At 43.0% G+C, this 15,546-nt stretch overlaps 1 protein-coding gene across 1 annotated transcript in view; it reads left to right on the top strand.

Moving 5' to 3' along the window:
• rnft2 (ring finger protein, transmembrane 2) overlaps positions 1-15,546 on the top strand; it is a 45,323-nt gene that overhangs the window by 18,376 nt on the left and 11,401 nt on the right. The window contains exon 6 of the mRNA XM_055655596.1: positions 1,021-1,174. Within this exon, the coding sequence (XP_055511571.1) occupies positions 1,021-1,174 (154 nt within the window). The remainder of the gene's footprint in view (positions 1-1,020; positions 1,175-15,546) is intronic.

The following is a 15,546-nucleotide window of genomic DNA, read 5'->3' as shown; positions in this document are numbered from 1 at the left end:
GCATCTCTGATCTTCTCCAGGGTACACAGATAGAAAGGAGGCCATCACTGGAACTATCGTGGTTCCTCTTGGATTGATAAGAATATAATCCAAAGAAGATTTTATGAAACTGAATAATTAGTAGGGACAAGACAAGTAAGGATAGATGTCCTGGAGAGAAAAGAGATGAGTGTCATCATAAGTGATGAGAATATCATTTGTAATTGTGGTTAGAGCTGGCTTGGCATTATGAATGAAAGGCTTTGCCTGGAGAGAAAGGGAGCATTGATATTCTAAATGATACAACCATGAGAATAAATGAATTTATAGGAATATGGCTTTAAATTTTATATTTGACCACAGTATATGCCAACGTAAGTCAGGAAGACCAAATATTGAATAATCTTACCTCATTAATCAATTTTAAATATAGAAATTCTGTGTTTTAATTCATTCTTGCTGTGCTTTTTTAAGTTACTGACATTTTCATGCACAGAAAATAACATTCCTCCTCTATAATACTATATTTTTAAATGTTTGAAAACTGCATCACCAAAATGTAGTCAAGACAAAGGATGGCAGCTGCGTGAGAGCTTGACAGGTAGCTTTTGTGGAGGGAAATGGACAATCAATGTTTTGGGTGGAGATGAAGATTCTGCAGTCTCTTGTGCCTCCATATTCAAAATTTAATTGGGAATCCCCAGAACCATCGGATGTGTCCTCATCCGGTGATACATATCATGTCAGTGACAGTAGTTATCAGGAGGATTTCCCTGCTGTGAAATCTTCCGGGTGGCAGATTGTGGTTGTCACTTTACATTACAAATATGCTGCTTTACCTAACTTCTCTTTTGTTTTCCATTATTTACTCAAACTATAAATGCAAAATTGTTGTACCTCTGTGCGATAACTTGTGATTTATGCCTATTGATTTATGTACGTGATTTATTGCTAAATTATCTGCACGATTGGGTATAATGGTATTTTTGAACATAATTCAAATATTTTACATGTGTCCTTGTGCTCTGTTTTTCTTTTCAGTTTGATATTTCTGAAGACTAGTGTGGAAAGCATGGATTTCTTTGATTTACTTTGGATTGCAGGAATCACAGACTTTGTCCTGAAATACATCACAATTGGTTTCAAGTGTTTGGTCCTTATTCTGCCCAGAATTATCTTAGCTTTCAAGACAAGGGTATGTTGCTCCAACTTCCTGTTCATTCCCATGCAAGGATTATTATTTTTTTTTTTATCAGTGATGCTTTAATTTGACACAATTGTAATTCCATTCTAAATGCTCTCATTTCCAAAGTCTGGACTAAACAACAGTTTGTATTATTTCAAATTGACAGAGGAACGTTTCATGATCAGCAAAATAGTGTCCAATAATCTTATTTATGGAGGCTTGGCTTCAAAATTGCTGCGGCATTGTGCAATATTTTGCACACCTTCCAGTATTATCTTTATAGATCAGGTAGATGTACAGAGTCTCTTGCCCCCGGAGTAGGAGAATCGAGGACCAGAGAAAATAGGTTTAAGGTGAAGGGGGAAACGATTTAATAGGAATCTGAAGGGTAACTTTTTTACACAAAGGGTGATGGGTGTATGGAACAAGCTGTCAGAGAAGGTAGTTGAGGCCGGGACTATCCCAACATTTAAGAAACAGTTAAACAGGTACATGGGTAGGACATGTTTGGAGCGATATGGACCAAACGTGGGAAGGTGGGACTAATGTGACTGGGACATGTTGGCCGGTGTGGGCAAGTTCGGCCGAAGGGCCTGTTTCCACGCTGTATCACTCTGACTCTTTTTTTAAAATTTGACTGTGAAATTTGATCCAATACTTTGCCAACTGCTGTACTGGCTCACCTGCTGCGATTTGACGCAGCTCCATCCAGTTATGATGCGCAGAGGTGTAAATTGCTTCTTTCGATGTCACTCTGGAGCATTGCTCACAAAGGGAGGCTTAATGGGAGGTTTGATGTTTGATAGTTACCCGGACATTGGTACATTGGCCACTGTCATGGTCTCCTTCCCAGTGAGTGCCTTCACTGTTTATAATCTACGCTACCAACCCCTCATCCCTTGCAAACTCATAATCCTTTTATAGAAAGTGCTTCCCCATCTGCCCTCCCCCCCGGCGCCCCACCCAATCATCTTCTCCCCATCCAACCCCCACTCTGTATATAGCCAAATTCAGTTGTATAAAATCTTTTGTACCACATGTGTTGCCTGGGGCTGCTTCAGGCAAATGTGTTGAGATGTTGTGCAAAACTGGATCAATACTGCTTTACCATGCACTTCAAGGCATTTTGCAATATGTAGATGCCTGGTTTTAAATTCACTGGAAAGATTAACTATGCCAGTGGATTGTACGATCACTTATCAGGATTATAATTTGAAATGACCTATTTGCTTGTCTTCTGTTGATGCACTAATCAATATTTGTGGCTGGCCGTGTATATTATGTGCATGGTGTAGCTTTTTTAAATGATTACAGCTTGACGAATGCAATCTGTACTTCAGTATTCTATGAACCTGAAGTTCCTACTTCTTTATTGTTAGTCAAGGAAATTTTATGACATGAAAGGATACCCATTGTCTCTGTGACAATCGGAAAAACCCTATCTAACCTAATTCAACCTTATAGCACCATCTCCGTAACCCCAAACGCCATGGTACAGTTTAAATGTGACCAAGGTTTCTGACTGATTTCTCTCTAAATCCTTCTATCAATTGTGTTCATGCTAAGCCTAGAACACAGAGTGCTGGAGTAACTCTGCGGGTCAGGCAGCATCTCTGGAGAACATGGATAGGAGACGTTTCAGGTTGGGACCCTTCCTGAGGGATCCTAACACAAATCATTGCTTATCCATGTACTCCTGAGATGCTGTCCAAGCTGCTGAGTTACTCCAGTGGTGTGAGCAAGATTGCAGCATCTGGAGTTCCTTGTGTCATCCACTTCTTCTTCATTCCTCTGCCAGGAGAAATAGACCCTTCCTAATTATCTAATCCACTTATAATTTTATATACCCCAATTAAGTCTCACCTTAGTTTCCCCTGTTGCAAAGTGAAACAACCTAGCTCATCCAATCTTTATCAGACCTCGTATCATCTTCGTACATCTTCTCCTACACACTTTGTAGAGCAATTACAGCTTTCCTTTAACATGCTAATCAGAACAATACTCAAGCTGCTACTTCATTATTTTCCGTACAGCTTGAGTGCAAGCTTGAGTCCTGCCCTTGTGTACTGTGCCTTAGCTAATAAAATTAAGTATTCTTTTTAAGGTATACTTTGCTTGTTTAGCTACCTTAAAAAAAATCTGTGGACAGGCACTCCGAGGTCCACCTGTTCCAATACGCCATTTAATTTCTTGTGATTTTTGTTTATTCACTTGCCCTGTTGCCACCAGCAGAACGTATTTTCTGACCATCTATGCGATGCTCCTTGACCATCCCTACCCATATCCCCCATCATCCATGGCTTCTCTGATCTGCAGTGATCCAAGGTAGAAGATGCGGCATGTTTCTTCATGCTTTCCTCAAAATTGGTGGCAAAAAGACCGCAGGCACTCTTTTATCAATAATATAAAAAGGTATCAAGAAAAACATTTTTTGCAAGACATATTTATGTGAAAATTTACTATTATAGAGTGCATGAATGCAACATGGATTAAGGAAGGTCTAAATATTGATTGACATCAACCTATGTACAATACGGCTCCATAGATAATGTTAATTTAAGTAAACATGACAAAGAATAAGTTCTGGATGGATTCCTCAGTTTTGTTAACCTTTTATTAGGCAGATTAAAGTGCAGGGAGAAAACAACAGATTGATGAACAAGTTAGCCATTGCTGAAGATAAATTGAGCTCCCCTAGTGCAGATCTTGCCCTTGTCAGATTGTCAGAATGAGTGGTTAAATTGCTATAAATCTTGCTCAGACATCACCCTTAAATTTGGGTCACTTAAACCAATGCCAGCACCACTGACTCTTGTTTTCTAAGCAGTTACTGAATCGCCCTAGAAGGCCAGTGGAGATTGCTGTGAAGTATGATGTCATTATATGGATTGAAAGATCCTTTCATGCCTCATTACCATAAGATGCTGTTGGGACATAACTTCCATGACCTGTTATTCCTGTTCCTTCAGTGTGCTCTGGGTTGAAAGATTTTGTGGTGATAGCTGCAGATTCATGCCATTATAAATTGTCACTCATATTTTAAGTAAGTTGCCAATTTGACCTCCGATTATTTAGAGGTTAATGTATTTTATGACAGAACAAAAGGCAAACCCTTTTTATTAAAGGAAGGCACAGCGCCCACTTTTTTTTCTTCACCAACCAGACATTAAATATAACAGCTTTAGTGATATCTGCTAACCAACTTAGATAATGTTCTTGAAGAGAAGAGTAAAGAAAAAAGCAGGCAGATTAATGTGATGAGAATTATTGAAAACACATAGACAATTAAGTTACCAAAGATCAATTGTGTGACTCAGCAGATAGTGGATAAAGTAGGGGTCTAGCAATTAATTACCTTTGATATTAACTCTTTCCAACAAAGGTCATTTTCCACATTCCCTTAACTTTGTTCCTATCTTTCTTCAGTTTTGGGTACATTTGGAATCCAAGTTGATTGGGAGCGTGGGTCCTGAATAAAATGGGGGATATTTGAGGATCCTAAGTAAGACATAAAAGAGGATTAAATGTTTGTGGTATTACTGAGCAAGGTAGAATAATGAACAGCTACCCGGCTCTGGCTTGTACCATATGCACATTGGATTATTGAAGAATCAATAAAAATGTGCAGCATGTAAATATTGTAAACAACAGGGAATTCACACCGATCTAAGCTGGAAATTGATCTTCCAGTTGGATACTGATAGCAAATGTTGTGATGTAATTTGAGAAATTGTTGTGCGCTGTCATGTGAGGATTTTTTTTCATACTGGATGTTTGAGCAGATTGGCTGTACACCCCATATCAATCTTTGCAAGACTCTTCTGCCAATGCTGTGGTGAAACTTGGAAATGGTGCCCTTGCTGTCATCTTAGCTAATTGATAGGTCTGAACTCAATTTCCATTATTGCACTCTTGCCTCCGTCAAATTATGCACCTTTTCCTCGATTGTATTGAGGGATGTGGGAGATTGCAACCTCATGTGGTCCACCCTGTTTAGACTAATGCAATCAACCCGACATACAGAAACAAGATCAAATAGAACATGTTGTCCTACAACTTTAGGCTGTGCACGCCATACGCAAGAAGAAGAAGAAGAAGAAGGGATATGATCTAGTTTTTTTTAAGGAGTTTTAGCATGGGAACTAATTTAGAGGAGCAGGAAGATGAGAACTGAGATTTGTCTATTTGCATATTGTAGCGGTTTGCTTATTTAAAAGTTTTGGACAATATATTGATGGTCAAACCTGTCTTTGTAATTTCTATCCCAGTGGTTAAAGTAGAAAATAGTTAGATTTTCCATTATATTGTTACATTTATGGTGGGTTTTAATTCCAAAATAAATTGATGACAAATGTATCATCCAGTAGTGATACCTTCTAAATAGAGGTATTTCATCATCGGTGAGTAAAAATAATAATACATTGGGAATTCAGTGACAAATGGGGAGGACGCTGTCCAGCAGCACCCTCACATCACGAATGGATATTAAACCTAAAATTGCCAAACCCTTCTTTGTGCAGGTAGACACAAATTGCTGGAGTAACTCAGTGGGGCAGGCAGCATCTATGGAGAGAAGGAATGGGTGACATTTCGGGTCGAGACCCTTCTTCAGAATGATGTCATGGGAGTGGGTGGTACAGAGATAGAATGTAGTCGGAGACAGTAAGACTGGTGGGAGAACTGGGGAGGGGATGGAGAGGGAGAGAGAGAAAACGAGGGCTACTTGAAGTCAGAGAAGTTGATGTTCGTGCCGTTGGGGTCTAAGCTACCCAAGCGAAATATGAGGTGCCGTGCCTCCAATTTGCGCTGGGCCTTACTCTGACAATGGAGGAGGAGGCCCAGGACAGAAAGGTCAGATTGGGAATGGGAGGGGGAGTTAAAGTACTGAGCAACTGGGAGGGCAGGTAGGTTAAGGTGGACTGAGCTGAGGTGTTCAGCAAAACGATCGCCAAGCCTGCGCTTGGTCTAGCCGATATACAGGAGTTGACCCCTGAAATAGCGGATACAGTAGATGTGGTTGGAGGAGGTGCAAGTGAACCCCTGCCTCACCTGAAAAGATGCGGCACAGATGGAGGAATTGACAGTAGGGGATAGAGTCTTTATAATCTATTATTTAGCTGACTCTATCCCAATTCCTCCGTCTACGCCGCATCTGCGCCCAGGATGAGGTTTTCCATACCAAGTTATCGGAGATCTCCTCATTCTTTATCCCCTCTTCCATTATAGATTCCGACTACATTTTTTTTCTGTACCACGCATTCCCCTGACATTAATTGAAGAAGGGTCTCGACCCGAAACGTCGCCCATTCCTTCTTTCCAGAGATGCTGCCTGTCCCGCTGAGTTACTCCAGCATTTTGTTCCTACCTTCGATTTAAACCAGCATCTGCAGTTCTTTCCTATGCCTGCTTTGTACAGAGTACATTCTTTGTCAGTGAGACAGTGCTGTATGTTGTGATGTTTTGATCATTGGATCGAAATCTGGAGAATAGTGAACTTTGGGTTAAGCAGGGGTTATCACCAGCTTTCTTGCAAGTTCTCATTTTGAGTTCTAAAGTCTGCAAACTTTACAACACAAAGACTTTACAGTCTTTATACTTAATTCACACCTGGACATCCACTGGAACAAAGCAAAGTACTTTGAAGTGTAAAGTAGGAAACAGCAGCCACTGTGCCTTGAGTATTGCCACAGAACATTAAGCATCAATGTTTAGATATCGCAGTGAGATGAATCTGCTTTCAGTGATGTTGATTGAATAAAAACGCTGGCCGTGAACACCAAGATCTCCCCCACTGCTCTTTGAATCTAAGATCTTTGCTTTGAATAGAGGTGCAGGATTTTTAATTTACACTTGAGAAGGCAAACAGGGCTGTAGGTTTAGTAGCTCGGTTGAAAGGTGGTACCTGTGGCATTGAATACCTTTCACTTTTACATTGCAATATCAGCCTAAACGTCTGCGCTGGAATCTGAACCTATGTAAATCTGTCGGAGCGCAGGGGAAGATTGCCATCACTGCACACAAAGCAGTGCAGCTCCCACTGTGAAGGGTGGAATCAGAAAATACTCAGTGATTTACAGAATCAATAATAAGTGTGTGGTTGGTGGCGAGCAGAAGGAATTAATATCATATTATAATGGTTTCATTGTTTTACAACAATTTGACTTTTCCACTCAAAATTTATTATGACAAAACATCCCATGCGTTTTTCAGGAGCATTATTAAACCAAAAAATGGCTCGGACCCATATAATAAGACAAAAGCGCACATGATTACAAAGAAAGACATTTAAGATGGCATCTTTCAGGATGGTAGAGGAGGAGTAATTTGGGGAAAGTAATCCAGAGTTTGACACTGAAGGCAGAGTTGCCAGTGGTGGAGCAACCTTGATTTGGGATGATCAAGAGGATAAAGTTAGAGGAGTGTGCAGGAAGGAACTGCTGGTTTAAGCAGAAGACAGACACAATAAGCTGAAGTAACTCAGCGGGTCAGACAGCATCTCTGGATTAAAAAAAATTTATGAAAGCTCTACGTCATGGCGGACCCGGAATTCATTGAGGTGGGGGCGGAGGGAACGAAGGTGAGGCCTCTGTTCAGGACAGACTGCTCCAAAAACTGGGTCTGAAGAAGGATCTCGATCCGAAATGTCACTATTTCTTTTCTCCAGAAATGCTGTCTGACCCGCTGAGTTGCTGCAGCTTTTTGTGTCTATCTAAAGCAAGATAGACCACTCCTTCTAAATGCAATGGGCTGACGTGTAGTATGCAACGGAGCGGAACGTGGACCTTTTTTTCCATCCATTTCAGCGACCCGACTCGCACTGTAATCAACGTTGCGGGGGAACAGTTTGTGTTAATAAATTATGATTCTGAAAATAAGGAGAAGATTTTTTTCCAAGTAACTTTTATTTTTACTAGGATGTTTCCGTAACCGGCTTCCGTCTCCGCACTAGTATCTTTGCTCCTCTACAGGATATTTGGTGCGGAGACGGAAGCCGGTTACGGAAATGGGGCCGAATATTACCCATGAATCTGCCCATGACCGTACTACGTCTTTTTCGTCGAGTGATCTATCTTGCTCGCTATAGGATCTTTGACCTAAAGTTAATGGAGCATTAATATCTTGAAGGTAAAGAGGCTGAAGGTGTGAACAAGGATAATGAAGGGTGACGCCTGAGGGCAGGGGGGGGGGATATGAAATAAGAATGAGAATTTTTATGAAGGAATGTTGCTAAGCAGAATCTGGTGCACATCTGCAGAGACAGGAACAATGAGTGAATGGGAACTGATGTAGGGCACAGTGTGGTTAGTAGAGTTCTTGATTACCAAGATATAGGGATGTAGTAACAAGGAAATAGAGATTGTTGAGTTAATAATATTTAATTCAAGTACATTGAATGTCAACTTCTTGAACGCTTTAAAGACAGTGGAGTGGATGAGTTAATGATGAGCTGGAGCTAGGTGGGATCAGTTCAGAACTTTTACTACGTTCGAAGATTGCATCATTGAGAGCCAGCTTATGAATAAGAAATATGAGGAGGCAAAGGATAGATCCTTGGGGAATGCCAGATGTAACAGCATTTGTGTGGAAGGCGGGATGGTGGCACAGCAATAGTTGCTGCCTTAGTGTCAGAGACCTGGGTTTGATCCTGACTATGGGTCATTATTTGTACGAAGTTTGTACGTGTCCCTTGTGACCGCGTGGGGTTTCTCTAGCATCTCCTGTTTCCTCCAACACTCCAAAGACCCACAGGTTTGGAGGCTAATTGGCTTCATATAATTGTAAATTGTCCCTAGTGTGTGTTGGATAATGTTAGTGTGTGAGGATCGCTGGTCTGTCGTACTCGGTGGGCCGAAGGGCCTGTTTCCATGCTGTATCACTAAACCAAAGTAAAAAGAAACCATTACTGATGAATCGGGGTCCATGATCAGATGGATATGAATGGAACAATGTGAATGTACTTGCATTTAGTTAAACCGGAAGGGAGAGATGTTAGAGGATGGTGGTGTAATCTCGCCATCATCCTCATTGACAAAAACAAAGAAGGAAGTTATCTTTATCAGAGTATTACAGAGTAGGACGTTTCTGTCCTGGGTCTCCTCCATGGCCAGAGCGAGCAACACCGGAAATTGGAGGAACAGCACCTCATATTCTGTTTGGGGAGTCTGCATCCTGGGGGCATGAACATTGAATTCTCCCAATTTTGTTAGTCCTTGCTGTCTCCTCCCCTTCCTCAGCCCTCCTGCTGTCTCCTCCCATCCCCCAGCCTTCGGGCTCCTCCTCCTTTTTCCTTCCTTCTCCCCACCCCCCCCAATCAGTCTGAAGAAGGGTTTCGGCCCGAAACGTTGCCCATTTCCTTCGCTCCATAGATGCTGCTGCACCCGCTGAGTTTCTCCAGCTTTTTTGTGTACCTAGGATTTGTGATTGTTTGGCATTGTAGCAAGGGTGGGAATTTCATTGTGGTGTTCTGTGTGTTCAAAGACATTGAAGTGGAAAGGGCATTGGACAAGAGATAGCAATTGGTAAGGCTGGAGGTGGTGTTGTTTATTTTGGAGGAAAGAAGGAAAGTCAGAGTTAACAGACTGGATGATCTTGGTCTCAGCAATTTAATAACGTCCATCAAATTCTTGATGTAATTGGGGTTAAAAGTGGAGGAGACGGAGCTGAGGGGCTTAAGAAGACAGTTTGCAGTAGAGAAGATGCCAGGGGGATCTATGAAATTTATGTTCATTGTGGAGCGCATCATGGAGCATGGAGGCCGCCCAAACCATCAAAAACCAACCTCCCGTCCAAGTTTTTGTTGCGTGCTATCCAGTCAGTGGAAGTTAGGCAAAATGTTAAAATACGGGACCTCCAGGGTATTCTTCTCCAGATGACTCCTGGTGCCACATGCTAGGAAGTATGAAGGTAGGGACAGGACGATAGGACAGATGAATGCAAAGCTGAGGAATTGGTGCAGGGGGCAGGGATTCTGGTTTTTGGACCATTGGGATCTCTTCTGTTACCAGGACTTGAGGAGCTGAACTATGGGGATAGGCTGGGCAGACCAGGACTTTCTTCATTGGAGCACAGGAAACTGAGGGATAATCTTATGAAGGTGCATAAGATCATGAGGAGAATAGATTGGGTAATTCAGAGTATTTTACCCTTGGGGAAATCAAGAACCAAATGATATATATTTGTGGTGAGTGGTGAGAATAGGAACCTGAGGGGCAATTTTTTCACACAAGTATGAAAAAGTGGGTATACTGGACAGGTGGGTATACAGGAAGAGCTGCCAGAGGAGGTAGTAGAGGCTAGTACTATAACAATATTTAAAATACATTTGGACCGGTACATGAGTAAGAAATATTTAGGATGGACCAAACGAGGGCAGGTTGGTCTGGTATAGATAGGGATCTTGGTCAGCATGAGCAAGCTGGGGCAGAGGGCCTGTTCAAGAGTCAAGCGTGTTTTATTGTCATGTGTCCCAGATATGACCAATGAAATTCTTACTTGCAGCTCTTTGATGTATAAAATATGGATACAGTGCCCTCCATAATGTTTGTGCCAAAGACCCATCATTTATTTATTTGCCTCTGTACGCCACAATTTGAGATTTGTAATAGAAAAAGTTATGTGGTTAAAGTGCACATTGTCAGATTTCATTAAAGGCCATTTTTATACATTTTGGTTTCAGCATGTAGAAATTAGAGGTAGATAAAAATGCTGGAGAAACTCAGCGGGTGCGGCAGCATCTATGGAGCGAAGGAAATGGGCAACGTTTCGGGTCGAAACCCTTCTTCAGACTGATGTAGGGTGGGGGGAGGGGTGGGGAGAAGAAAGGAAGAGGAGGAAAGCCAGTGGGCTGAGGGAGAGCTGAGAAGTGGAGGAGACAGTAAGGGCTACCTGAAATTAGAGGTCAATGTTCATGCCGCTGGGGTACAAACTGCCCAAGCGGAATATGAATATTGGAATATGCCGCTCCTCCAATTTCCGGTGGGCCTCATTCTGGCCATGGAGGAGGCCCAGGACAGAAAGGTCGGATTCGGAATAGGAGGGGAAGTTGAAGTGCTGAGCCACCGGGAGATCAGGTTGGTTATTGCGGACCGAGCGGAGGTGTTCGGCGAAGCGATCACTAAGCTTACGCTTGGTCTCACCGATGTAGAGCAGCGGATGCAATAGATGAGGTTGGAGGAGGTGCAGGTGAACCTCTGTCGCCCCTGGAACGACTGCTTGGGTCCTTGAATGGAGTCAAGGGGGGAGGTAAAGCGACAAGTGTAGCATTTCTTGTGGTTGCAAAGGAAAGTGCCCGGGGAGAGGGTGGTACGGGTGGGAAGGGACGAATTGACCAGGGAGTTACGGAGGGAGCGGTCTATGCGGAAAGCAAATGGGAGGAGATGGGAAGATGTGGCGAGTGGTGGGGTCACGTTGGAGGTGGCGTAAATGACGGAGGATAATTTGTTGTATGTGACGGCTGGTGGGGTGGAAGGTGAGGACTGGGGGACTCTGCCCTTGTTACGAGTGGGGGGGATGGGGAGAGAGAGCAGTGTTACGGGGTATCGAAGAAACCCTGGTGAAAGCCTCATCTTTGGTAGAAGAGGGGAACCCCCGTTCTCTGAAGAATGAGGACATCTCCGATGCCCTGGTGTGGAACACCTCATCTTGGGAGCAGATGCGGCGTAGACGGAGGAATTGGGAGTAGGGGATGGAGTCCTTACAGGAAGCAGGGTGGGAAGAAGTGTCCAGATAGCCATCGGAGTCAGTGGGTTTATAGTGGATGTCGGTCAGAAGTCTATCACCTGCGATGGAGATAGTGAAGTCGAGAAATGGTAGGGAAGTGTCGGAAATGGTCCAGGTGTATTTGAGTACTGGGTGGAAGTTAGTGGTGAAATTATAGCTTTGTTTATACATAGTTCCCCCCCCATTTCAGGGCACCATAATGTTTGGGACACATGGCTTCACAGGCATTTGTAATTGCTTACGTGTGTTTAATTGCCTCCTTAATGCAGATAGAAGAGAGTTCACAGCACCTAGTTTTTCCTCCAGTCTTTCCATCACATTTGGAAACATTTATCAACGTGAGGACCAAAGTTGTGCCATTGAAAGTCAAAGAAGCCATTATGAGACTGAGAACCAAAAATAAAAGAATGAGACATCAGCCAAACCTTAGGCTTACCAAAATCAATTGTTTAGAACATCATTAAGAAGAACGGTGAACTTACTAATCGCAAAGGGACTGGCGGGCCAAGGAAGACCTCCACAGCTGATGACAGAAGAATTCTCTCTACAATAAAGAAAAAACCCCAAACACCTGTCCGTCAGATCAGAAGCACTCCTCAGGAGTCAGGTGTGGATTTGTTAATGACCACTGTCTGCAGAAGACTTCATGAACAGAAGTCTACACTGCAAGATGCAAACCACTGGTTAGCCGCAAAAATAGATAGTCGGGTTAGAGTTTGCCAAGTAGTACTTAAAAGAGCAACCACAGTTCTGGAAAAAAGGTCCTCTGGACAAATTAGAATTAGATCCTTTATTTGTCATTCAGACCTTTCGGTCTGAACGAAATGTCGTTGCCTGCAACCATACATGTAATAATAAACAAAACACACAATAAACACAAATTAACATCCACCACAGTGAGTTCTCCAGGCACCTCACTGTGATGCAGGCAAAAATCTTAGGGTTACTGTCTCTTCCCTCCTCTTCTCCCTCTGCGCTGAGGCGATACCCCACCGGGCGATGGTAAGTCAGTCCCGCGGCTCACCGATCTTCGCGAATGGGCCGGTTCAAGCTCCACGGCCCGGGGGTGGTCGAAGCTGCCGCCCTCCAGTCCAGCGGACGCAGCTGTTGCCGCGGGAGCTCCGGAAAACAGGCACCAGCCTGGGACCTGCGAGCTCCCGACGATGTCGCCTGCTGGCCCGCAGCCGAGCCCCGGATTCAGGTCGCCGCAACCAGAATGCCGCCTTGGCCACCGGAGCACCGTCCCCGTGCCGGAGCACCCTCACGGGAGCGCTGTCCCAGCCCCGAGCCGGGCCGCCAGACAGCAGAGCGCCACTCCAGCCCCAAGATTAATATATCAGAGTGATGGCAAGAGCAAAGTATGGAGGAGAGAAGAAACTGCCCAAGATCCAAACCATACCACCTCATCTGTGAAACACGGTGGTGGGGGTGTTATGGGTTGGGCATGTACGGCTGCTGAAGGTACTGGCTCACTTATCTCCATAGATGAAACAACTACCGATGGTAGTAGCATAATGAATTCTGAAGTGTATAGACACATCCTATCTGCTCAAGTTCAAACAAATGCCTCTTGGTTTCTTGGTCTTCCAAAATATTCTAAATGGAATTTAAACTGGAGGTGGTACCTCATGGTGGTACCCCATCTCCCCCCTCCCCCACACCTCTCTCCTCTTCCCCTCTGCACCCGGAGCCTCGAGGTCGGTCGCAGTTGGAGACCGCCAGCTCCGCCATTAGGCCTCAGCACAGACGGAGGCAGAGCAGGGGATACAACAAGAAAAAGTTGCATTCCATTGGCCGGCGGTTCATTCTACAAGACAATGATCCCAAACATACTGCTAAAGCAACAAAGGAGTTTTTCAAAGCTAAAAAAATGGTCAATTCTTGAGTGGCCAAGTCAATCACCCGATCTGAACCCAATTAAGCATGTCTTTTATGCTGAAGAGAAAATTGAAGGGGACTAGCCCTCAAAACAAGCATAAGCTAAAGATGGCTGCAATACAGGCCTGGCAGAACATCACCAGAGAAGACACCCAGCAACTGGTGATGTCCATGAATCACAGACTTCAAGCAGTCATTGCATGCAAAGAATATGCAACAAAATACTAAACATGACAACTTCAATTTACATGGCATTGCTGTATCCCAAACAGTATGGCGCCCTGAAATGGGGGGACTATGTATAAACACTGCTGTAATTTCTACATGGTGAAACCAAAATGGATAAAAATGGCATTTATTAAAATCTAACAAAGAGCACTTTAACGACATGTGATTTTTTTTTCTCTATTACAAATCTCAAATTGTGGAGTACAGAGGCAAATCAATAACTGATGGGTCTTTGTCCCAAACATTATGGAGGGCACTGTAATTGCTGATGAATTTAAATTAATGACCACTTCCCAATTAAGTTACATGAATGAGTGAACTGTTGAAGCTTTGCTTCTTTGAATACTGCATGATGCTTATACTTGTCCTTTCATGGCAATGGAAATAAATTTAGGACAGTTTGCCAATTTGCTGTCCCCAATTGTACACAACATAATAAAGTCAAAATAATGCCATTCTGTGGCATTTAAAGAATTCAGCATGGAACACTAATTGATGCAAAGCATTCCCTTTATATGCAGTGAAATGACTTATAACCTTAAAGCACTGGTTCTGAAAAAAATTATAACATTGATGGAACCCCTTTAGTATAACAGATAGAATGCTACAGTCTGATGGATCCTAAACTTTTCTCCAGAAATAGGTTTACTGGTGGACTCCTGCAGCAAGCATCTATTGGGAGCAAAGGTAAACAACCAATACCGACCGCTTATGCAACCAGGTCCACCTTTTTGACAGCCACAGGCTTTTACCAATACGTGAGAGGACTGTTTCCATTGTGTAATGGGACCAAAACTCCCACTCACCTGATCGACTGTGAAAAAGTTACTAACGTATCCAGAGAGTATTGCCACCGCTTTTAATTATTAAATCTGTTGAAAAACCATTAACTGTAATGCTCACTTTATTTTTCTGCATATTTATTTAAACTGGAAGTACTGGTTACATCATGGAGGGATTTTGCTTTCAAGAGCTGTTGTCTTTGGAGATCTAACCATTAATCAGGAGTACTCCAATTTTAATTGTATAGTCTGATTTTAGTTCCTTTGCACCACTGGGCACAAAGATTGCTGCAGCCCAATTTATCTACATGATATCATCACTGCACTCACTTAGTAAAGAAAATATTGTTTCAAATTTAATTTTAGGAGAACATGATGTATTTAAGAGGTAACTAGATAAGTACTGAAGGAAAGAGGTGAGAAGAAAATGCTAACGGGGCTTGCACCAGGCATAAAAAAAATAGCCTTAGCCAAAATATATCTGTATTGCAAATTCAATGCAATAACTACAATTCCCATTAAATTACCAATTGCAAAAATCATTTTTTTAATCCTTTGTCCACTTTCCCCCTCTGCTTTATCCCTCCGCTCCAAGGCTGGTTAATTATATTGGAGAATGTTTCCAGGGGTGCTGGCAGGCTACTTGTCCTTTGCCCAAACGGCCATTCTTCTTGTCTGAGTCTAGTCGGTGAGTGCCAATTGGCAGATCCATCACAACCAAGCTCAGATCCTTCCTGCACCTGTCACCAGCTCAGGCTATCCAGCAGGGGTCAC

Source organism: Leucoraja erinacea, chromosome 25 (genome assembly GCF_028641065.1).
Source record: "Leucoraja erinacea ecotype New England chromosome 25, Leri_hhj_1, whole genome shotgun sequence".
Taxonomy (NCBI): Eukaryota; Metazoa; Chordata; class Chondrichthyes; order Rajiformes; family Rajidae; genus Leucoraja; species Leucoraja erinaceus.
Note: the sequence above shows the minus strand (reverse complement) of the source record. Positions and strands in the feature narration are given on the sequence as shown.